This window comes from Mastigoproctus giganteus, chromosome 5 (genome assembly GCF_048544385.1).
Source record: "Mastigoproctus giganteus isolate SK-2022 chromosome 5, ASM4854438v1, whole genome shotgun sequence".
Classification (NCBI taxonomy): Eukaryota; Metazoa; Arthropoda; class Arachnida; order Uropygi; family Thelyphonidae; genus Mastigoproctus; species Mastigoproctus giganteus.
The window spans coordinates 238590754-238602787 of NC_143579.1; the positions used below are offsets into that span (position 1 = coordinate 238590754).

A 12034-nucleotide genomic window follows, 5' to 3' on the forward strand; every position below is an offset into this window, starting at 1 on the left:
ACTACTTGTGTTTCACCGAACCTTTCCACAGAATTAGTCCATAAATGGGTAACATAAGCCAGAATATCACCAGTGGATCGACACTGATGGAATCCATACTGGCGATTGTTGATCAGACGGAAGGTTTCTAGGTAGTTTAAGAGTTGGCGGTTAATTGATTTCTCCATTACTTTAGAAAGAGTAGAAGTAATTGCAATGGGACGATAATTGGATGGGAGGGATTTGTCACCCTTTTTAGGCACTGGCTGAATATGAGCAAATTTCCAAGCAGAAGGAAAAACACCTTTGGAATAAGAAAGTGAAAAAAGGCGGCAAAGAATAGGAGTAAGTTCAGGAGCACAGGTTTTGAGAACAAGTGGAGAAATACCATCAGGAACTGGAGCTTTCTTAGCATCAAGATTCATCAAAATCCTTCTGATATCCTTTTGACAGAAGACCACAGGAGGCATTGAATGGAGCGTGTTAGGAATGGTGGGAGGTGTTTTACCAAGATCATTAATACATGAGCTGGAAGAAAAATGGGATGCTAGCAGGTCATCTTTATCCTTGGCTGAAGTGATAACAGAACCATCTGGTTTGGACAGAGGTGGGAGCAGAGATGGGCAAAAGTTGCGGCCAGTAGCTTTGGCAAGAGACCAGAATGCTCGACTACCATTAGGGAAAGAAGCAAGTTTTCTACTCTTAGCCTGTTCAAACTCTAGTTTGGACTGATTAATAACTGCTTTACAATTGTTGCGAGCTTTGGTGTAGGCGGAAAATTAAACTGAAGAATTAGAAACAAGCCAATTACGATATGCAACATTCTTCTCTTGGACAGCCTTAGCACATTTATCGGAAAACCAAGGTTTAGATAAAGGATGAGATTTTAAAGTGGAGTGTGGGATAAAGGATTCCATTCCTGCAAGAATAATTTCACTGACACGATCTGAGCACACGTTGACATCAGAAGTTTTGAAACAGTAATCAGACCAAGGAAAAGAAGAAAGGAAGTCTCGCAGGTCATCCCATTTTGCATTCTTGTAATGCCAAACAACACGAGGTTGGGAATAGCCCTGAGATAAAGGTTCCATTGGAGAAGAGACAATCACCAAGTTGTGATCTGAAGTGCCTAAAGGACCTCTCACTTCGACCGTGTACTTAGAAGGGTTGTTTGTGAGAAAAAGATCAAGCATATTGGCTGTATGATTAGGATTGTCCGGTATTCTTGTAGGTAAATGAACAATCTGTGCTAGGTCATTAGTAATTGCAAAAGCCTCAGCATCTCGACCTGCTGGGTCGGTGTGACTAGAAAACGGAAGCCAGTTGGAGTTGTGAACATTAAAGTCACCAAGGAAAATTACCTCACTGTTAGGAAAGTCAAGTTGCAAAGAGGGGAAGTCAAAGAGCTCCAAGTGATTAGTGGAGTTGGGAGAACGGTAGAGACAACAGATGAATTTGACACAATAAGGTAGAGAGATTTTAAGCCAGAGAAGATCAAAGAGAGGAGATTGTAGTAGTAGTGGCATGTGATGCAAGAAAGCAAATGTATGAGCTTATGCAGCATCAGCCAAAAAAAAAAAAAAAATCACACCATTCCCTCCAAATGCCTGTCCAGTTCCTCCTTAAATTTATTCAACCTATCAACTTCCACAACGACAGATGGAAGTTTGTTCCAGCAATTAACCACCCGCTGGCTAAAGGAAAATTTCCGCACATCTATTCTACATCTGTCTTTTCTTAATTTGAATTTATGCCCCCTTAGATTCGTAATCTGAACAAGTGGAAGGATCCCATCAGAATTCAGCGTGCTCAACCCATTCAAGGCCTTATATACCTCAATCAGATCACCACGCAGGTGCCTAGTCTCCCGCCACTGCAATTTGCAGAACTTAGGCCTCTCTTGGTAAGAGGATCCCTTCATTTCCCTCACCAATCTTGTTGCCCTTTTCTGTACACGCTCAAGTAAATCTACATCCTTCCGAAAATGAGGCCTCCAGACCTGTACGCAGTACTCAAGCCGTGGCCTGACCATTGCCTTATACAGAGGGATAATCACCTCCTTTTCCCTGCTAGCAAAATTCCTATATATCATTGACAAAACCCCATGACCTGCCCTGGCAGCCTGTCTGCATTGCTCAGAAAACTTCATATCTGCCTGCACAATTTCTCCCAGGTCTTTTTCATTTTCTACCACCTTAAGTGTAGTACCACACAGTTGGTACGTTTCTCTGGGGTTACTTCTACCCATATGTAGTACTTTGCATTTGTCAAGGTGAAACTTCAGTTGCCACTTCTTAGCCCATCTGCCCAAATTATCTAGATCCTGTTGCAGTAGCACACTTCCATTACTGTCATTAACAACCCTGCCAACCTTTGTATCATCTGCAAACTTCGACATTAAGCCTGATATACCTTCATCAATATCATTGATAAATATACAAAACAACAGTGGACCTAACACCGAACCCTGTGGGACTCCACTAATGTCAGAACGGACATATGCACAAGTACCACCTTTGAGGCGAAAGGAATCATACAGCAAATAATTTGGCATCTGAGATGAGCAGTAGTTGAATGAACCGATAACTGAGATTCAGTCAGAAAAAGTACATGGGGTTTGGAAGACTGCAATCGGAAATGGACATCGTTGAGATTAGAATTGAGACCACGTATATTTGTGAAATGAATTAGGAAGTCCTTGGGAGGTTTAGATCTTTTCGCAGATAAGCTTGCTCTATTATTTTGACAATTCATGGTGTATTCAATAGTAAGAAAAATGGGTGGGACATGCTTTATGAAGTAATGAAATTTTTGGATATGGCGTACATGTGGTAAGAATATACCCAGATCCTTGACATTAGACTACTGGATATTAGATGAAAACCAGAGGTACATTGGACAACAGGAGAAGGAAGACAACGAAACCCCCCCCCCCCGATATGTAGGCAGTCGAGGAGCTCTGGAGTAACCTATGGAACAGCGACCTTAGCCATAATGGCTCTGTCCTATGGAGAGACACAGAACGGAAGAAAGAGAAGGGCGTAGAAGAGCTAGCAGATTGGGAGATTCTGGAGGAAGAAGTACATATCACTTTTTACTTTAAGTCCCACAACTGGCGAATCCATCAGAGAATACACGTAATTTACTGAATTAAATGTTGCTGCCATCACTTCAGAGTTCATCCATATCTGGATGACCTGATATATTTTACGTTATTGGAACAATTTTATATTATTCATACACACATAACGGCATGGGAATAATATCAATTCTATTTGACTATGAATTAAACTAAACTGTTCCGTTTAGTTAAAATACGTTTGGTGTTCCGTTTTTTTTTTCTTTCAATATTTTCCAAAAAAATTTTTTTCGAGGTCAGCAACCCGATGACCCTCAAGGCAGTTCCAAGGCCATGGATTTAGGCGTATTTACCATTTATTGTTAATTTTTGTTTATGATAAGAGAGGTCGCATGTGCGAACAATGGCTTCCAATGTACTTTCAAATGATGTGGCACCGGCCAGGTTTTCATGTATAAACATTTTTTTAGTCCCTGTATTTTTGTTATTATTTTGCACAGAATGCTGGGTACATTCTACAACAGAAGTTTTAAGACCAAGAGGAGTTCCTCTTTCAAGTATGAATTTTTACATATAGTTCGTCTTTGCTTAGTTCGAGGCATGCATGAATCTAGAAATGTAGTGGTTACCGAGGAAAGCATGTTGAAATAATAGTTGCTTTTGTTTGTTTAGTTATTTAGCGTTTCTTGTTTTATTTTAACATAATCATCACAGCGAGCACCAAAATTTACCAATAATAATTTCAGGTAGTAATTTGGAAAAGTAAAGAGAAAAAAAAGCGGACTGTTTATTTAGTTATTTTTCTTTTTCTCTCGCCATTAGTGCATCCTATGGTATATGTGCTGCAGCTGTAATGTAGGTGGTTAACTCAGAAGAGTAGTAATGGAGGCATGTGATGCAAGAAAGCAAGTGTATGAACAATGTAGCATCAACCTTATGTAGTATCAACCAAAAAAAAAAAAAACAAAACACAATTTCACACATCCATTCCCTCTGAAAGTTTGTCCAGTTCCTCCTTGAATTTATTTAAGCTATCAACTTTCACAACGACAGATGCAAGATGAATCAAAAAGGAAAAGAGAAAAATATGCAGGTTGCCTTTTTTTGGGGAAGGGGGGCCTAATAAAGAAGCATTACAAAAGGTTCCAATCTCCTGATAATACCATTGGCTTTTTTAATGTGCTATATATTACATATATTTTTTGCCTTGAAAATTTGTGCTTAATCGTATATTTGCCTTATAAATTGATCCCCCACTTTTTACAGCTGTCTTTTGCATCTCACACAGTAAACCATACGTTAAGAACCATTATCTACTTTTTCATTTAAGTTTATGTTGAAAAAAAGTCATGAAATGAAACCCTAAATCGTTTCTCAAACTGTGTTCCGCGAAAAATCGTAATTAATAATTAAAAAATAATAAATTTTGCATATTTGTAGTGGACACCACTTTTGTATCATTATAATACGTAACAATTTTTTTTCAGTTATTAATATACTTGCATAGACTAATAATCAATTGAATAGACTGCGGAACTCTTTATTTTGGTGGGCTTCGCGTAGAGAAGTATGTGTAGAGGTAGACGCCTACAAAAAAGTAGCAATGTGGTGATCTAGTATGCCATTTGTATGTGATTTAGCCTGGAGTACACCGGTTGAAGGAGAGGAGGAAGCGAACCAATATCATAACTAAACTCACTTTCTTGTATAAATTTTTTTTTGTGATAATTATTAGTATTGTGAAATATTATTATTAAAATATGTGACCATAGATTTGTGGTTGAAAAAAGGAACTTTAAAACGAGAAGCAAAGTACTTCTAGTAGTGCTACTGCAGTCGATGAAAATGAACACAATATTGTCACGGTTCAAAGTGAAGATGAAAATTGTAGCCTTTTGTTCTCCAAAAATCTGAAGTGAAAAACTTGAACCAACTAAAAAAAGACCAAAACGAAAGATGATGACAGTTATTTGAATTTTGGCTTTACATGTGTTGGAAATAAAAAATGCTCCTGATGCACAGTGCATCGTATGTAATAAAGTATTACAAAATAGTTCTTTGGCTCCTGCTAAACTTGTGTTTCGTAAGTGTTCCGTGACTAAAAAAGTTTGGGAAATGCTGCTCTAAGTAATGTGTGGTATCACTTTTACTGATGCTATATAAGGATATTCCTTGTTACCTGTGAAGGCGCCTCCGTAGCCAGGTGGGAAGGAGCAGCAGTGCGTAGCACACGCTTCTTGATTAGACCGGGGTTCGAGCCCATCACCACCAAATACAGAGGATGCGGAAAGGTCAGGGAATGATCACCGCATATCCCGGAGCAATATGGTCTTAGTTGCTAATGCTCCTAAAAACCAAAACAACAACTTGTTACCTGTTGTGTACTATACTTTGTAACCATTGCTTCAATATAGAAGCACATTTTCTATAGGAAATTGATAATCTAGAAAGTCTGTTTTTAATGAACAGCATTATTGCTTTAAATTGTAGATTATTTTCAGAAGAAAAAGGATAGTGAAAACAAAGTTTCCTGCAGGGTTTTTTAGAATTAGCATTGACAAATGATATAACAAAGTGAGCTTATACTGCATTATCCAAAAAAAAAATAAATAAAATATATACATATATATATATATATATATATATATAGACAAACAAACAAATGTATTTGATAAGTGTATTGAGTAGGGTTGCTGACCTGCCAAGTGTAATTACAATGGAATAAATTAAGAACGCCTGCAAAGTAAAAGCAGATTACGTGAAAATAAATAATAAAATTAAGATTAACATAGAAATAAGTGAAAGTAATAAAATAATACTTAATGCTGTAAGTCCTAAGATTTTAAATACATCTTCAAGGGGCCGGCAGCCACAACCAAAAGAACCACAGCAATTAGCAAGGTCTCTTTTTGTGTTATGATGTATACATACCACACATATACATCATAGCCAACCCAACAGAGACCAAAAAGGCAGGAATAACAAGAATATAATTCAAAAATAAATAAAAGTAAAATGCAAAATTATGCTAAAATAAAACTGATAAATTCTGTCAAAGAAAAAATGAGTGAAAGTTTGAAAGAAGGCAAAATGCCCAGTTTGAAATTTAAATAAAGTAAACTTAAGATTGAAGAATAAAATCAGGTATTGACAACTTACTGTAGGATCAGACCAGAGTCAGTGAAATTGTTACCTGTGAAAAATGACAGTGAAAAATGCAAATTTAGTTAAATAACTCTAAGGTTAGGTAAACGTGTGAAAAAAATTTAGGGAATATTACAAATTTCAAAGTGCACGGCATTCAAATGTCACATGTCATGTTAATAAAGGTGCCAGTACACTGTACTGTTGCGTACAGCCCAAAAAAGCACTGTATACACACACGGGCTTAAATTCTGTCAGTTGCAGCATCTGAAGACTAGGCACCTGTGATCTCGCTGAGGTGTACAAGGCTTTGAATGGTTTGTGCAGGCTCAATGATGATGGGATACTTCTACTTACTGAGATTAAGAACCTGAGAGGGCATAGATTCACATCGAGCAAACACAGTTGTAGAAGTGCAGAAGTTTGCTTTAGCCAGTGGGTATTTGATTTCTGGGACAGACTTTCATCTGTTGTTGTGGAAGTTGATAGCTTAAATAAATTTAAGTCTGAACTAGAAAAAAAAAAAACCCTTTTTTTTTTTTTGGCTGATGCTCTATAAGCTTGCTTTCTTGCATCATATGCCTTTACTAATACTAATGTATAGATAGATAGGTAAGTAGATTATAGTATAACTGGAGTAATGCTTACCACATCACATGTATTAACAATGGAAAAAATAATAAATATATGTACTATATGTATTTTTATTTAAATTTGCCTTTTATTTTACAGGTACTTATTTATTTTTACCGGTAAATAGCAATGCAAATTACTATTTATTTTATTTTATTTTATTTCTGTTTATTTAATCTTATCATAATTTTTATTTTTTACTTGAGATTTGATCTGGATTTCATTCCTTTCCTTGTTGGGTCGGCTATAAAATACAGGTAGCCCTCGTTTTGTGCCGATTCGCGATAGCGCCGGTCACTAACCACAAGGCCATTTTTATTTTTATTTATTTATTTTTGCATTTTTTTTTATGAATTGAAAGTTTAAAATCGTTAGACAAATTTTTTTCCAAAAGAAATAAGCTTTTGGAAAAAATGGAGCAATTGCTGACACTTTGGGTCGATGATTTGAACCAGAAAACATTCCCTTGACCCAAGCTGTAATAACTGAAAAGGCCAAGTCAATTTTTGAAGACTTAAAGAAGAAAAAAGGGCAGTGCAATGAAATATTTTTGGCTAGCAAAGGATGGTTCATGAGATTTAAAGCAAAAACCAAATGCAGAAGTGTGAAAATTACTGGCAAGGCAGCAAATTCAAATGTTGAGGCAGCTGCCGCATTCCCTGCAGAGTTTCAGGCTATAGTACAGGAGGGTGATTACCCTTCAGATCTCATTTTCAATGATGATGAAACGGGCCTTTATTGGAAAAAGTTGCCCTCAAGAACCTTCATTGCCCATGAAGAAAAGTCGGCTCCTGGATTTAAAGTCAAAAGACAGGCTGACACTTTTGTTGGGAGCAAATGTGTCAGGCAATTTAAAATTGAAGCCAATGTTGGTGTACCATTCAGAAACACCACCCGTTATGAAAGGTTTAAACAAAGCCATGTTGCCTGTGTACTGGATGTCAAACAAGAAGGCTTGGGTGACACAGGATGTCTTCTTGGATTGGTACACCAACTATTTTTGCCCTATTGTTCTCAAATTCTGTAATGACAAAAATTTACCAACCAAGGCTATTCTTCTCTTGGACAATGCCCCTGGACATCCTACAAATCTAGGTGAAGTCAGAACGCCTCTTAAAGTTAATGTTGTCTACATGCCCCCTAATAAAACACCAGTTTTGCAACCCATGGACCAGGGGCTAATAGCTGCCTTTAAAGCTTATTACCTAACGGCCTCCGTAGCCGAGTGGTCAAGAGCGGGAGTGCAGCGGCACACGCTCTTTGAGTAGATCGGGGTTCAAGCCCCTGACTGCTAAATACGGTCGACTGCCAACCCGCACTGGACCAGCGTGGCAGATTATGGTCTATTTCCCTCAGCATGAATTGTTGAGGAGGCTTCCATCCTGCAGTGGGTTGATAATGGCTGCAATTTACTTTACTTTTTTTTTTTTACCTGTGGCAAACATTTACAGAAATGGTGAAAGCTTTAGATGTGTCCAACATTACTGTCAGAGAATATTGGCAGTCATTTGATGTCTTAAAGGGCATCAATCACATTAACACAGCCTGGCAAGAAGTGACTGTCAATTTTTTAAATGGAGTGTGGCGTAAACTTCTCCCAGATCTCATGCATGACTTCGGAGGATTCAAGCCACAACAGAATGTTAGCATTAGCAGAGGCATATGATGCAAGAAAGCAAGCTTATTCAGCATCAGCCAAAAAAAAAAAAAAAAAAACCCACTCCCATTTCACCCCTCCGTTCGTTCGAAATACGTGTCCAGTTGAGCTTTAAATTTGTTTAGGCTATCAACTTCAACAACAAGTGATGGAAGTCGGTTCCACCAACCAACCACCCGCTGGCCAAAGGCAAATTTCCGCACATCTATCCGACATCCGTCCTTCCTCAATTTGAATTTATGCCCTCTGAGGTGATTATTCTGAGAAAGATGAAGAATCCCATTGGCATTGAGCATGCTCAAACCATTCAAAGCCTTATACACCTCTATCAGATCACCTCGCCGGTGCCTAGTCTCCAGACTCTGTAATTTGCAAAACTTAAGCCTTTCTTCGTAAGAGCAACCTTTTGTTCCATTTACTAATCTTGTTGCCCTTCTCTGTACCCGTTCCAGCAGCTCTACATCCTTCTTGAAATGAGGCCTCCAGACCTGTATACAGTACTCAAGATGTGGCCTTACCATTGCCTTATACAAGGGAATAATCACCTCCTTATCCCTGCTAGAAAAATTCCTGTATATCATTGACAAGACACCATGAGCTACTCTTGCAGCTCGTCTGCACTGCTCAGAGAACTTCATATCTGCCTGCACAATTACCCCCAGGTCCTTTTCATTCTCCACCACTGTCAGTGTAGTACCGCAGAGTTGATACGTTGCTCTGGGGTTACTGTTTCCCATATGCAGCACTTTACATTTGTCGATGTTAAACCTCATTTGCCACCTCTCAGCCCATCTGTTCAACCTTTCCAGATCCTGTTGCAGCAGCATAGCGTCAGTATTGTCCTTAACGACCCTGCCAACCTTTGTATCATCTGCAAACTTGGACATTAAACTTGATATCCCATCATCAATATCATTCATAAACACCGAAAACAACAACGGACCCAACACTGAACCTTGAGGAACTCCACTAATAACATTAGTCCACGTTGAGCAGTGTCCATTGATTACCACTCTCTGTCTTCTGCCACTCAACCATCCCCTTATCCATAGCAGCAATTTGCCTCCAATGCCACACTGCTCCAATTTGTGCAGCAGTCTTCCATGTGCAACAGTATCAAAAGCCTTTCTATGTTGTAGAAGACATCAACAGGCTGGCACAAGAGGCAGGGTTAGAAGAAGTTACAGTTGAAGATGTAACTGAGCTCTTGAAGAGTCATGCAGAGACTCTTTCAAATGAATACCTTGAAGAGTTTGCTGCAAAACTTAGCCAACAGCAGGAGGAAGAGACAGAAAATGACTCTCCTCTAAAAATTACGAGGACCAGTGATCTACAACGGATCCTTGCAAGTGTAGAGTCCCTCACTAATGAGCTCTGTGACATTGATCATGACTGGGAGAGGAGTGCACAGTTAAAAGGAGTGTCATATCAACCCTGAGCCCATATTTTGAAATTCTTAAAGAAAGGAGGAAGAAATTCAGGCAATCAACACTTGATGCTTTCTTCAAAAAAAGACAATCTTCTCGATCAGGGCCGTCAACAGCAGATCCTCAACCAGGACCTTCAAGAGCCAACTAAAACTTTGGCATTATGCTACTGTAAAAATGGTTTATGTATGTATGTGCATTAATTTATTTTTTATTTACGTGTACTGTATGTACTTATTATATTTATGGAGGTTAAAAATAAAACACTTTTTTAATTCTTTGCTTTAAATATACCAGTATTGAAAAGGGTAGGTAAAATTTTTGGTACCCGGAACCTAACCCTGTGATTTCCCATTAACTCCATGATATAAAGGGTTCTATTGGTGCCTGTTCCCCCCAGGAACCTAACCCCGATGTAAATCGCTACCTGTGTATGTCAGCCTTTTTTTTTACCTTTTGCTACGTATATTTCATATCAGAAACAAGAGGCCTTGCTTCTTGCTATATTTCCATTGGTTTTGGCTGCTGATCCCCTTGATGACGAAGTTAAAATCATTGGATCTGTAGCATTAAGTACTATATGTATTTTTATTTAATTTTATTTTAATTTACCTTTCATTTGACAGGTACCTATTTATTTTTTCTATTGTTAATACATTTGATGTGGTTAGCATTCCTCCATTTATACTCTAATCTACTTATCTATATTCCATTATGGTCGTTGGGTATTTCTGCTGTTACAGGCAGTGCCCCTTGTCCATAATCCATACTAATTTTTTAATTATCATTCTTTTTAAACCGTTTATATTCACTGCAACTACTTGTTATGAATACGTTATATATATATATATATATATATATATATATATATATTTATACATGTTTATATATAAAAGAAATGTAAATTAGAAAAAAAAAAAAGAGGAAGAGCAAAGAAACAGATAAATAGCACAGACTGAAGAGGAAAATGAAGATACGTGGTAGGAAAATATGTATAAAAATTTTGAAATATTATATATAGGGTAAATAAAGTCAATTAATATATCAGTGAATGCTAAATTTAGACCAGTGCCCTCTTGTTAATGCTGAAGCCAAAACAGTGACATAATAAACCTACTACTAAAGATAATAGAGATAAGCCAAAATAAAATTTTATTTCTTATAAAATAAGAAATATGAACATGTCTGTCGACATGTTGCACCAGGTATTTGGACTCGTCTGACAAGCACACTCATTTCTGGTCCTACAGTGTTCATCCAGCGTGTTGTTGTTGACACCACAACATTCACTGTTGATGATGATCAGCAGTTAGGAGAGTTTCTCTTGGGTTGTGTGATATGGAGCCCCATACATATGAGTGTGTGCAGCATGTTGTCATTTGGGATATTGTTCTTGCATTCCTCCGTATCGTATTCCAATGTCGACTGTGGCACAATGACATTGAGCCTGTACAAATGCTGTGCACCCTTTGCCCACCATGAAAATCCACCTTGTGTAATCTTTTATAGTTCTGTCGATGGAAAGTGGTTTGACCTATTCAACACCAGTCTTTGTATACCTTAACCACAGTGGGCTGTGAGAAACTGAAAAGACCTGCTGTTTCTGATGTGGAAGCACCTGACACATGAGCTCTCACATCATACTCATTTGAAACTCCATGATATCTTTACTACATCCCCAAACTGCTGCTTTATCACTTTGATATGCATGATCAGCAGATTAGCACTACTCTAATAGTGCTGATCTGGTCATGCAAATCTGCAATCCACAAAGCTGTTCAGCTTTTTATACTGTAAGCTATGTGGCATAGTCCATTACGGATGAGGTGATTACAATTCGTTGATCACTGAGTGTAAGTGACGCATTCTGTAGTTGAAAATATAACTATTTTGTAGTTGAAAACTTCCGTTTTAAGGAAGCCAATGTGCGCAGGCCAATGTACCAATTATGGGTCTGTGTGTGCCCCTGGTCCTTTGTGTAGCACTGCTTGCACTCTGTTCTCCTGTGCTTGGACGCACTCTAGTTCGGCTGGTGACAGGCAATTGGAGATTTCCAAAATTAGGGCAGAGCTTTCAAATTGCAGCTATCCACCTCATGTTCTAGATAGATGTGAA

The 12034-nt window shown here is 38.1% G+C and overlaps 1 protein-coding gene across 1 annotated transcript in view; it reads left to right on the forward strand.

Annotated features, from left to right (window-relative positions):
• The first annotated feature begins 3458 nt into the window (after positions 1–3458).
• LOC150086314 (glucosidase 2 subunit beta-like) overlaps positions 3459–12034 on the forward strand; it is an 89076-nt gene continuing 80500 nt past the window's right edge. The window contains exon 1 of the mRNA XM_090373831.1: positions 3459–3615. Within this exon, the coding sequence (XP_090229957.1) occupies positions 3462–3615 (154 nt within the window). The 5' untranslated portion in view covers positions 3459–3461. The remainder of the gene's footprint in view (positions 3616–12034) is intronic.